Raw genomic sequence first — 13,702 nt, 5'->3', positions numbered from 1 at the left:
AATATGTGGGCGGCCGGGGCGGGTTTTTGTATTAGGGAAGACAATCCCGGGATCCTGGGAATCCCGGGATTGGGCATTTTTCTTTCCGGAATTCCTGGATTGAAAAATTGCCCCTGGATTGGCATCCCTACATGCTGCATGGCACAGCCTTCACAGACATATCAACGGAACACACTGGCCAATCACTAAATGATATATCGTCTGGTCAGCCAATATATCGGCCAGTATGTAACCAGCATTACACTACTGTGCTGATAACAGAGAACAGTTACTCGTACTTCAGCTATAATAGGAAAAATGTGAATTTTATGAGCATATTTTTATATAAAGCAACTTTTACAGTATTTTAGGTATTGGAGTACATTAATGTTTACTAACAAGGAAAGTTACCAGCATCTCACAGTCTTGCATTGTTGCTTAGATTTTGATAACTGATTCATTAACATTTAATTCCTCTCCTAGAAACGTGATTATCTTGACCTATGAAGAACCACTTCTGCCAATACACTGGCAGGCATGAGAGTTCGTGACTTTATTATATATCATGTACACCTTCAGGGAGTTTGGCTGCCTCAGTATCAGGCATCACATTCCAAAAAGAGAGAACAGTGCACAGACTTACTATAGTCATTTTGGCAAGTAAATGGAAAAATGGAAAACTTTATTGGAACTTAGGTGTTGAGCACAACAAAGAGCCAAAAACCACTATGACTAAATTCTTCATGTAGCTCACATATTGCTACAGGCTTTTACATTTGAATTTTTTTTTAATCTTTTAGGGACTTGAAAAATATAGTTATTTTATACTATAAACAGTGGCGTTAACAATAGCCCCGCAGCCCCCGCGGTAGCGGGGAGGCACTGTGTAAGTGCGGGCGCCGGGGGGCTGCGGGGCTATTGTAACGCCGCCACAGACTTGCACATTTAATTGTATTCATCCCGGCTCCCGTCCGCTGTGGTTACCGGCTCCTCTCCTGGCTTGGTCTGATGCTATGGATAAAATGTCCACCCCCATATAGCAGACTGTTCTCTGAAACTGTCTGCTGTATGCGGGCAGACATTTTGTGATGGTCCGTTTTTTCATTGCAGGAGCCAGGAGGGGAGCCGGGACTGCACAAATGAAAAGTTCTGCTGGACACTGCTGCGTGGAGAGGTAAGGCATGGGGGGACGGGGGAGACACGGGGAGGCACAGGGGGTATTTGCGGCCGGGAGGCACGGGTGGCTGGGGGGGGGGGAGGCGCTGCCAAAAATCGTGGGGGGGGGGGGTGCACACAATATAGTTACGCCACTGACTATAACTCATTTCTGTTTCTATTATGCAAATATGTGTTATTATTTTTAACACATTGGGCAGTATTTAATGATTTGTGCGAGCTGTGACAGTGCTGCCTGCTCGCTGTCACACCTAGCATGGTCAGTATTCAACTGACCCCCTGCACACGCCATTACCCCCTCACTAGGTTTTTGGAGTGAGGGGGAAATGGTGTATGCAGGCACTAAAACAGCGAGGCTCGCGGCTAAATGCAGTGGGTTCCCTGCATTAGCCGCAAGCTTCACTGTTTGGGGGAATCCCCGCCATCCTGTGACAGGGAGGATTCCCCCGGAACGTTGAATACGGTGAGTGGCCGGTGCATGGGTTAAACGCAGAGGATCGCTTGTTTTCAATGATCCGCGTGGTTTAACCCCCTTGTCGGCCGCATTGAATACACCACATTGAGATTTGTCATTAATCCATTCTCGGGCATGGGCTACATAGTGGATAATTTTTTTATTGCAATAAGTATCTCTTACCTGCATAATTACATTTATAAAATGTTATTACATGCTCAATAAATAAACCATAAACAGAGGGAGGAAATTTAGTAGGATGAGATATTCAGAAAGTGGGAGATTTGGTAAGAAAGCCCCGGTTTTTGTTTTAAGTGGAAATCATTTACACTGCAAAACCAGTTTGATTTTGCAGTGTAAATGATTGCCACTTTAAAAAAAACTGGAGATTTCTTACCAAATCTCTCACTTTCTGAATCTCTCATCCTATTAAGTTTCACCCAAAATTGGATAATCATTAGCAGTTAGGGGGGGTGATGTATCAAACCTTGTGAGAAGTTGCCTATCAGCTTCTAGCTATCTTTAATCGAGTACATGATTTTTTTAAATAATAGATTGGTTGCTATGGGCAACCTGTCCTTTTAAAAAAGGTTTGATATGTGTGTGCATGTGTGTGTGTTCTTTGTACAACATTTGGACATTTTCGGGAATGGCAGAGATACAAATCTATGCTCCCTCAAAGGTTTACACAATAAAATACCAGGTAAAAGGGTATCACTACCCAAAGATTTATTTATAATAGAAAATATTCTAGTACTATTGATGACAATTGTAATTGATGAGGACCCTCTAAAGGTGGAGGCTCTGGGGTCTATGTACTAAGCTTTGAAAGAGATAACGTACAGAGAGATAAATTGTCAACCAATCAGTTTCTGTCATTTTTCAAACACAGCTTGTAACATGGTAGTTACTTAAAAGGTGTTTGGTTTGTACTTTAGCTCCATCCACATTATCTCTCTCCTAAGCTTAGTACATAGACCCTTGAATCAGACATGTCCCAAACACGTCCCCATTTACATCACCTGATTCCATGTCTGTTTTTATCTGCTCTTCCAGGTCCTCGGGTGACACATACAGCTCGTAATCCTCTTCTGCTGTTGACTTGGGTTTACATTTTCCAAAACAACAGTTACAGCAACAGCACAGGCAGCAGCAAAAGTAACAGCCGGTGAGGAGTCCACAGATGGCAAACAAGCCCTAGACACAAAGAGATGGTTCACCTGATCAAAGACAATTCCACTGCACCTCCAATACATCGCCAATTTAAAAACCATTCGTATATGGGATTGATTCACCGTAATGTAGCTTGGTATATTGTGCGAACATCGTCTTGTCAGAAGTAAATAGTTTGAGATAGTTACTTCAAACATTATTGAACATATTGATTTGGCTTGCATGCAAATGAAGCTAGTTTAATTACTGTAGCTTAGAAGATTACCTTTGCCCACCAACTAGAGAGCATGAAATACGCATTAACGTTTTCTTCTCCAAACTGTTCAGCAACATACAGTCCCAGAGACCCATACTTGTCATAAATATTCCTCTTGGACAAGTCACTGAGTATTGAATGCGCATTATTGATCTCCTTGAAGGTGTCGGTTGCTTGAGGATTGTGCGGATTCTTGTCTGGGTGATGTTTTAGAGCCAGTTTTCTTTCATCATGAAATGAAAATAAAGAATACCAAATAATGATTACAATTGAATACATGCAGCAATGTTCAGATATTGTTTCCCAACATTCCCATCCCTTTCAAGCTTGTAATCTATTCCTACTTCTTTTGTCTACTCTCCGGTAGAAGCCCGGAAAGGAAACATAGCAAGAGACTTTGGGGGGCAGGATCGGACTGTCTTGTCATTATGCCTCGCCAACTAGATGGGTAAATGCCCATGATTGTTCCATGGCTAGGGGGCGGTTCTAGCCACAACCCCATTTATCCCCTGTTTTCTGAGCAATATGATTAGATGACCACACATGGGGGCCGATTCAAGACCGCTCGTTGTGATCCAAATTCGTCCCCCGTCCTGATGGTCGGGGTTTGCACATGTGCATTTTTGCCAATGTACAGATCCACTGTATATTTCTGGAAGGTTTGCTACTTCTCCCCTAGAGCCTTCTATTTATATTTAAGAATAACGTTTAGAAAACTTGGCCATGGGATATTATATATGAAGTAACAGTAGATGTGGAACATATCCAGTAAACTAAAAAGATTTTTAATAATACAGATAAAAGCCACTCACATAATATATTTGAACTGCCCAAAATCTTTTATATACTTTTCACACCCTGTGCACTAGTTGTCTTTTGAAATCCATGAACTTCTGCTTTCATTACCCTTCACTTACTAATAACCCTTTTGCACCAAAATCCTGGATCCGACCAGGTATTTGGAACATGGTTCCAAGCCAGGTTGGATCTGGGATTTTGGTCCGTTTACACTGCACAGCAGACCTGCAGCGTAAACAGGGGCGGCGCTTGGAGATGACATCATCTCCAAGCGTCAGGACCGCCAATCGCCGGACCGCCGCACCAGGGCAAGCTTAGCACCAAGGTAAGCTGCTGAGGCAACCCCCAGCCTCCGTGCACCCCCCTCCATCCCTCATCCATGAGGTGAATGGATGCTGCACACAGGCATCCATTCACCTCCTCCCTGCCTCCACTGCCGTGTGCCCAACCTCCATGTTGACCGCAGGACGCTGCAGTCCCACGGTTGGGCTTCCCCCATTGCTGTAAAGGGGAGCTGTGTCGGATGACCCGCAATACCCATTTACACTGCCCACTTCCCAGGTCTTACCCGTGTTCTACCCTGGTCAGGACCACCGCCGCTGACCCGGATCCACGAGGAAAAACTCAGGTTTTTGCGGTGGTGTAAAAGGGGTATAATTCACATGAACTCCATAAGTTAAGAGTCCTTAAATCACTGTATATTAGAAGTCAATTAGGAATTGTGCAACCAATATGTGAGACCATGATTTAAAATACTGTATGTCAGAAAAACCTTAAATGACATTGTTCAATTTAGGGGTCTATGTACTAAGCTTAGGAGAGTGATAACGTAGAGAGATAAAGTACAAGCAAATCAGCTCCATGTTAAAGGCTGAGCTTGAAAAATGATTGGAGCTACTGTAGTTGGTTGGTACTTTATCTCCTTCCAAAGCTTAGTACTTTAATCTGGGAAGTGCGGTCTGGACTATTACTTTTCCACCTGAACAACATCCATGGGCAGATGAAGAGCCACCAGAACCTGAAAATAATCAAGGGTCTATTGTGTTATGTAGAGGAGGTGCGTCCAGTACTGTGTGGGTGTGACTAGTAATGTGTGGGCGTGGTCACTGCCATATGGGCATGTGCACCTGTTACATTATCAGCCTCAATATTCATAAAATATGTCAAAGTAAAAAAAGCTGCATATATTTGTGAGGAAAATAAAAATACAATTTTAATGATTTGTTACTGAAAGTAAATCAGCTGTCATGTTAATAATATGCCTATTTTTATGTGGTTACCTAAACCTGGGCTTAATTTAACCCATTGTTAATCTGTACCGGACAATAGTAGCTCTTTCTAAAGCAGGCCCATTGCTCTGTAACTACATTTGCCCCTCCATGAACCGCACAAAACCCGTGGTTCTGCATTAACAACTGATTATTCAAAAGCATGTGAGAATATCATGGCATACACTGTGGTATACAGCCTCGAACAGCTGAATTATTGTAAGGTGCCAAGAAAATCAAAAACAACTGTAACAAATGGTTATTACAATTAAGTTAGAATTTTTGAAATGCCACAAAATCCTGCCCAACTTGCTGCAGGGACCGTTCTGCCCACGCATACCCCTATTTATGCCCCTTCGAGATAATCTCCATTTTGTAACCAAATCATTTTTTGGGTGAATCCTAATATTTAGCATTTTCCTTAACCCATATACAGTTTGATGAAGTTACCCCAATATCTGTACTACAACCATAGTATGCTGCAACATGCCAAAAACAAACTGAGGACCGCATGATTTTTGCTTATTGGAACAAAGTAAATTGGTTAGTAAGTACATTGAAAAAAAAACACAAATATTCAACACCAGAAATAATCCACCTAGCGGAGGCGAGGTTTGAAAAATTTGATCAGACACAAAGAAAATTAAACTGTAAGAAACAATTGGTTAAATAATGATACATTCATAACACAGGTGCACCTATGTCATCACAATTAATTCCAAATTAGACAACATGCTGTAAGAAATACCAAACCAATCTACAATGATAGGATTTCAACGAAATGAAGAGGTCATTTGGTACAGAAGATGCAGAAAACTATAAGATGATATTTTTAAAACTGTGCGACAATACATGTGCATACATTATCATAATGATTAAAGTCATCAAAATGAATGAAACAGTTTCACCAATTCAATTCAACAATATTGCAGAAATCTCTATTTGCGGTAATTCATTAATTCATAACAGCCACCTAATATCCTCATAATTACTTATTATGCCTAGTAAACCAATGTTGTCAGTTTAAACCATGATTGCTATGTAAATATTCCTTCCCTGTCTGTTATGTAAAATTCAATTTTCCTCATTGAGAATTTTTCCTGACAGATTTCACCTTTGGCAATTAATTAATGAAGCACTCATTTACATTAAACATTTCAAAATAAACTTGTCTATACTCAGTTTATTGCTAGCTAATAATAAATCTGAAGTACAATTAGATAAATCCTTCAGAGATCTGTTATTTATATTGCATCTAGAAATAGAGAGCAGCTTTAACTGGGCAAAATAAGTCTATGGGGATAATAATAATTATAATCAAATAATTATATGCATCAAGAAACAGACACCTGTTTTGTAACATTTATTTTGGTATTGTCAATAAGGATTTTTACTAATGAAATTTGTAAGAATTATTCTCTACATATTATGGAATTATGGAACATAGCATGGAACCTGATTGGCTCCTGGCCATGCCCATGTGTTCTAATAATCCTAAATGGTCATTTGGGCCACGCTCGCAAATCATACAGGCCACATCCTAATTTAACCACAATCAGCCTTTGTTATGGTTACTTTGGGGTAAGTGGATCCAAGATCTCCAAATTAAGAAACTTTGATGTCTGTAAACTAACAGAGCTTGCGGCCTTTAAGGAAAGGTCTCTGGACACCTCTTTCTGTGTTTTCAGGCAAAAAGTATACTTTTTGGTGCAGGTTTTACCAGACAACATTTAGACAGGGTGTAGTCAGCATCCCGACAGTCAAGATGCCAATGGTTACAATGCCTGGGTTAGGCTGGAGAGAGGTGGTTAGGGTTATGGTTAGGCTGTGGGAGGAGGAGAACAGGGTTAGGCTGAGGTTTGGGATGGTTAGGTTGTGAAAGGGGTGGGTTAGGGTTAGGCTGTGGGAGGGTGAGGTTAAAGTTAGGCTGTGGGATGGGAGGGTTAGGGTTAGGCTGTGGGAGGGGTCAGTTAGGGATAGGCTCTGGGGGGGCTGGTTTAGAGTTAGGCTGTGTTAGTGGGAGGTTAGGGTTATGCTGCGGGAGGGGTGGGTTAGGGATAGGCTGCAGGAGAACTGGTTTAGGGTTAGGCTGCAGGAGTGGGAGGTTAGGGTTAGGCTGCAGGATGGGAGGGTTAGGCTGTAGGAGTGGGAGATTAGGGTTAGGCTGCAGGATGGGAGGATTAGGCTGTAGGAATGGGAGGTTAGGGTTGGACTGCGAGATGGGAGGGTTAGGCTGAAGGCATGGGAGGTTAGGGTTAGGCTGTGGGATGGGAGGGTTAGGCTGTAGGAGTGGGAGGTTAGGGTTAGGCTGTGGGATGGGAGGGTTAGGCTGTAGGAGTGGGAGGTTAGGGTTAGGCTGTGAGATAGGAGGGTTAGGCTGTAGGAGTGGAAGGTTAGGGTTAGGCTGTGGGATGGGAGGGTTAGGCTGTAGGAGTGAGAGGTTAGGGTTAGGCTGCAGGATGGGAGGGTTAGGGTGTAGGAGTGGGAGGTTAGGGTTACACTGTGAGATGGGAGGGTTAGGCTGTAGCAGTGGGAGGTTAAGGTTAGGCTGCAGGATGGGAGGGTTAGGCTGTAGGAGAGGGAGGTTAGGCTTAGGCTGCAGGATTTGAGGGTTAGGCTGTAGGAGTGGGAGGTTAGGGTTAGGCTGCAGGATGGGAGGGTTAGGCTGTAGGAGTGGGAGGTTAGGGTAAGGCTGCGGGATGGGAGGGTTAGGCTGTAGGAGTGGGAGGTTAGGGTGCGGGATGGGAGGGTTAGGCTGTAGGAGTGGGAGGTTAGGGTTAGGCTGCAGGATGGGGAGGGTTAGGATGTAGGAGTGGGAGATTAGGGTTAGGCTGCGGGATGGGAGGATTAGGCTGTAGGAGTGAGAGGTTAGGGTTGGACTGCGAAATGGGAGGGTTAGGCTGTAGGAGTGGGAGATTAGGGTTAGGCTGCAGGATGGGAGGGTTAGGGTGTAGGAGTGGGAGGTTAGGGTTAGACTGTGAGATGGGAGGGTTAGGCTGTAGGAGTGGGAGATTAGGGTTAGGCTGCAGTATGGGAGGGTTAGGCTGTAGGAGTGGGAGGTTAGGGTTGGACTGTGAGATGGGAGGGTTAGGCTGTAGGAGAGGTTTGTTAGGATTAGGGGAAGGATAAGGCTTACACTACTAGCAAAATGTGTCTGGATTATAACAGTCAGGTTTTGGTTGGTTGTTGATATTAATGAATTTTGAATCTTTTCAGAATTATTGGAAATTAATCACAGAAATCTACAAATGGTTCTAATATCCATGCAGTACATCATAGAACACAAAGTTGATATTGGAATGTAGAAAACTGGTATAACATTATTACGCATCCTCAAATTTGGTAAAGCTATTTGGTAATTGGTTAAATATAAAGTTATGAAGCCCATTATTGCTCTGTTATGTCAAAGCACCATTGTAATCACTGGGGGTTAAATTTACATTGCAACCAATCAGATCCTACTTTTTATTTATTTAACACATTGTAGAAGATAATAGATATTGTCTGATTGGTTGCTATGGGTAATGCAGCCCACACACGCACCGATGCCGGCGGTGTGATGCTGTACGATGGGGTGCGCACTCCCGCGGCACCTCATCGTACAGTACAAAAAGTATGTGCTGCACATACTTTTTGTACTAGCTTTTTCTAGCACAGCATCACATCGCATGCACATCGTATGCACAAGGCATACAATGCAATGCTGTGTGTGCTAGTTAAGCCCACAACGCACGCTGGAATCGGTGCGTGTGTGGGCTGCATGACACCCCATGTTCAATAAACCTACCATTTTAGTAAATTTACCCATAGATGGATTTTTGGGGCTGTTGTATGAGGTATATAGTATACAGTATACTGTACCATGATAAATATCATGTGACCACAAGGCAGAATAACGCCAGCACAATACCCACAGAGCCAGATGCACTAAGCTTGAAAAGTGAAACAAATGGAGAGTGATAAACCACCAGCCAATCAGCTCGTAACTGCCATGTCACAGGCTGTGTTTGAAAAATGACAGGTAGGAGTTGATTGGTTGGTGGTTTATCACTCTCCATTTTTTTACTTTTCAATGCTTAGTACATCTCTCCCACACAGAGGTGCAGTGTCTCACTGTTTATAACAGTTCTCCATAGTGATCGACGTGGACATAAAACAAAACATTTCTCAGCATTATGATTAACCCTTTGCTTCTCCACTGAGAAGACATCACTGAACTGAATTCATGTACATTAGCACAAAACCTATTTGACCAGCAATGGACAAAGTTGAGGCAAAAGCAATGAGGTGTCCGTGGTCCCTAGTAAACTGATTGCATTGTCACGAATACGGTTTGGGTCTATAAAGTAACAGCCTCCACTCTGTGCTCTGTGTAGGCGATGGATACACTTTAGTACTTGGCAAAGACAGTAATGTCTGCTGAAGTCTTTTGTCTACACATCTCTGGTTTGTAGCTTGGGGATAGGATGATTGCTTTTCCAAAATAAAATCTTTAGAGAGATTTAGAGTTTTCATTTCTACGCATAAAATAAGGGTAATAGAACTTAGGGTTTGGAATAAAAGCTAGGACCCCAGAAACCGATTAAATTAAAAAGTTAACCTGTATATCTAATTTGCATCTTCAAAACATGAGGGTGCCTGCAGAATCATTTTGAAGGGCTGGTTTATTAGTATAGTAACAAAATACACAGGGGAAAATGTACTAAACCTTCAAGAGGGATAAAGAGGAGAAAGATAAAGTACCAGCCAATCAGCTCTTAGCAGTTTATGGGCCAGATGTATCAAGCTTAAAAAGCAATAATTTGGAGAATGATAAACAATCAGCTCCGAACTGTAATTTTTCAAACCCAGCTGGTAAGATGGTAGTTAGGAGCTGATTGACTGGTTGTTGATCACTCTCCATTTTATCACTTTTTGAAGCTTGATATATCTGGCTCTGTGTCTGAAAAATGAGTTTGGAGCTTATTGGCAGTGGCGTAACTACTGTAAGGCAGCCCAGCGGCCACTTGGGGGAGCAAGCAGCAGGGGGGTCTGTGTGGGCGCTGGCACCCGCTCAACGCACTGACATGCTGCTGCCTGCCACTGCCCACTGACTGAGCACTGGAGGCAGGGCCGGCGCCACCACTAGGCAAATCTAGGCATTTGCCTAGGGCGCCGGCCACTGGAGGGCGGCATTTTGTGCCGCCCGGGTACCTGTCCTACGGCGCTGTCTATTTAAATCTGGCGGCGGAGGCAACGGGGGTCCCTGCAGTCCATTAAAAATCACGAGCGCTATCCGCCGGGCTATGCGGAAGCGCTTCTAGTGTGAAAACTCTGGCAGCACGGAGCACGCTGATCTCAGCCAATCAGCGTGCTGCCAGTGTTTTCACACTAGAAGCGCTTCCGCATAGCCCGGCGGATAGCGCTCGTGATTTTTAATGGACTGCAGGGACCCCCGCTGCCTCCGCCGCCAGATTTAAATAGACAGCGCCGAACGACAGGTACCCCCCCCCCCACACCCCCCGGCACCGGGGCACCCCCATCCCGACTCGCCTGGGGCGCTCCGGTGCCTTGCACCGGCCCTGACTGGAGGCGAGTCAGCCACAGCGCAGGCGCGGCCATGACAGAGATGACAAATCCCCCCACTGATTCAATTGACTGTACACAGACCCGGCTATTGGCTACTGTGTACAGGATGGGCGTGCGGATGGGCATGCTAAGGCGGCCTGGGATACGTCGGAGCCAAGGGAAGCAGCAGTATCTGCTGGTCTCTCTTCCTCTCTCCTGCTTCAGCTTCTCCATTATGCGCATGATGTCATCATATCACACGCTGGGGAAACATACTGGAGAAGAGCCTGGAGGGTGGGGGGGCGCCACAGACTTTTTGGCAGGGGGGAGCAAAATTTATAGTTATGCCACTGCTTATTGGATGGCACTTTATCCCACCAATGCGTAATACATCTGCCCCAATACTTAGTACATCTGCCCATTAATGATTAAAAAAACTGCCTCTGTGTTGGCTGTATTCTAAAAATGTCGCTGAATTAAAAAAACAAAACATCCAAATAGGTTCCTAGGATAATAGGCAGAAAGCACAATTCATCAACAGAATAGTGGATAGATTTTCAGTAAGTCGATATTTGGTAAATGGACTGTATAATCTATGGCAAGTGGAGAAAAAACATGCACCTCATAATGTAATATATATAGTAAGCGCTAGAATGATAGACAGAGCTTATTCAGACCTGAATGCTGCAGCACGATTTAGCAGTGCCCAGCAATTACCATATAGCTGCTGTCCAACCTGAGTGAAATCCCACCCGTGTAAGAAAAAGGGGGGAGGGGGTGTACACTGCGCTAGTAGTTTGGTCTAATGTGGATTACAATTATTAAAGTGCCATTTAAAACATTAAAAAGTGCATTTTAATAGTACAACAGACAATATACAATAATAAATAATGCTAAAAAAATGGATTAGCATTGTGCACAGATTAGGGAATATTAAAAAATGTCACATCTATGAGAACACTGATAACTCGTGTATGCCTGAGAGGAAGTTTAAATAAGTAATTCCAGTCCATACGGTACCGTATTTATCTCCTTGTAGTGTTTAAGATCCGTTCCTAGAATGCCTCATGTAGCACGTCCTTATATGATCCATTACGAAGGTAGATTCAATGGGCTAGGTTTGCCAAAGTAATTTAATTCCTTCCTGAGTGGTCCTCACAATTGGGATAGCGCTCCCCGACAGATTCAGTGAAGGTCCATTTGCAGGTAGGGCTATGCTGCCCTTGTACAAACTGGAAAAAAGGTTCAACTTGGGAGTTTGTAAAGAGGCTGGTCCGGTCTCTTATAGTGATTCCAAGAGGTGATAGGTAAGGGGACTTGGCAACTGAGCTTCCTCTCTCTCAGCAACGCGTTTCGCCAGTAAAGTGGCTTTATCAAGGTGTGAAGAAACAGTAGGCATGTAGGGTTTATATACCTGAATAATTATACTAATAGGCTGCTTAATTGACTACCCGTGCAAGCCTGCAAATTGCTTAGAACGGCTAGTAAAAATGAGCTGGATCAGGAATCCGCTGCTAATCTATTTGCAAGACATTCACCATCAAACGATTTTTCCAGTGTGTGCAGTCTGTGCGTAGCCCAGGACTTACTCAGCAGCTGTGATAGAAGAAGTCGGATCGGGGCCGGAGCTGACGTCACATGACTTCCCTTGAAATGTCTGGGCACGTCTGCATTTTCCCTGACAATCCCAGAAAACATCTGGTTACTTCCCCCGAACGCCAGCTTCCTGTCTATCTACTTGTGAAATGTGCAGGATTGTACCACAGGATGGCCTCGCGCATGCGCGCTACAATCTATATGCATGCACAGTCTATCAATAATCAACTGACCTGGGAATTTGCAACTGTGCGATCAGAGGTTTATAACCCCTCAGAAAAAAAGTTAAGTTGCTTACCAGAATTAAATAATATTTTCAGGGCATCGCTTTTACTATAGCCCTTATTCAGATCTGATCACAGTACAAATTTGTTCTCAAAATGGGCAAAACCATGTGCACTGCAGGTGGGGCAGATGTCACATGTATAGAGAGAGAGAGTTAGATTTGGGTGTGGTGTGTTGAAACTGAAATCTAAATTGCAGTGTAAAAATAATGCAGCCAGTATTTACCCTGTACAGAAACAAAATAATTCACACAAATCTAACTCTCTCTGCACATGTTACATCTGCCCCACCTGCAGTGCACATGGTTTTGCCCATTTTGAGAACAAATTTGTACAGCGATCAGATCTGAATAAGGGCCTAAGTGCAAAACTTGCCATAGAAGGAAATGAGATAGTGAAGACAGGGGAGACAATTTTATTATCTAAAAACATACAAAGATTTACTTCCATATTTTAGTGGGATTGGTGAAGTTTTCAGCACATGCCCAACATTTCCCAATGTACAACAGCAGCTTTTCCTCTAGACAGTGGGGGTTATTTTGGTTCACTCCTTCTAGCAAATTCCTTTTTAAATGGACAAAACCATGTGCACTGCAGGTGCACTCCAGTCTGTTCACTGCTTCATGAAAAACACCATAGTATCCATAGTTCTGTACAGGGTAACTAAATCTTGTAAAGGAGATGTTCACATCTGTGTATACTTATAATTGTTATTTAATTTCATGTACATACAAATACAGTATGTGTTGTGCCTTTATTTGGTATCTGTAAATAACCTTTAAGGAGCTGATTTCTGGCTGTAGGGGGTTAGCGTGCTCGGTTCCAGGTAAACGACAGCACAAGCTGTTAAACATGTTTCTTGCTGCAAAAGTAGGGTTTAATCATGCACAAGAGAACAATGACAGCTTTCTATACATTTACTGATATAAGTGTAAATATTAAGTCTAAGCTGAAACCTTCCGTCAGGGCAGAATTGTAATAAATTGATGATGCTGGAAATGGTTGACCCTTTATTTAGATCACCAATCTATCACAAGTCTCAATATATGTAAATGATTGTGTTGATTTCAGATGCTGCTTCAAATGAGAGGCACAAGATGGATGCCTTTAATCGCCGGCTGAATGATTAGCACTTATGTTACTGGTTTACACTGGTGGCCTGTACTGTGTA

The 13,702-nt window shown here is 43.3% G+C and overlaps 1 protein-coding gene across 4 annotated transcripts in view; it reads right to left on the bottom strand.

The window, feature by feature from the left end:
* DNAJC5B (DnaJ heat shock protein family (Hsp40) member C5 beta) overlaps positions 1-13,702 on the bottom strand; it is a 55,132-nt gene that overhangs the window by 24,151 nt on the left and 17,279 nt on the right. For all 4 annotated transcript variants that reach the window (XM_083187188.1, XM_083187186.1, XM_083187187.1 and 1 more), the window contains 2 exons: positions 3,048-3,261; positions 2,632-2,806 (listed from right to left, as the gene is read on the bottom strand). In XM_083187188.1, the coding sequence (XP_083043314.1) occupies positions 2,632-2,806; positions 3,048-3,261 (389 nt within the window). The remainder of the gene's footprint in view (positions 1-2,631; positions 2,807-3,047; positions 3,262-13,702) is intronic.

Source organism: Crinia signifera, chromosome 5, assembly GCF_055691185.1.
Source record: "Crinia signifera chromosome 5, ASM5569118v1, whole genome shotgun sequence".
Taxonomy (NCBI): Eukaryota; Metazoa; Chordata; class Amphibia; order Anura; family Myobatrachidae; genus Crinia; species Crinia signifera.
Note: the sequence above shows the minus strand (reverse complement) of the source record. Positions and strands in the feature narration are given on the sequence as shown.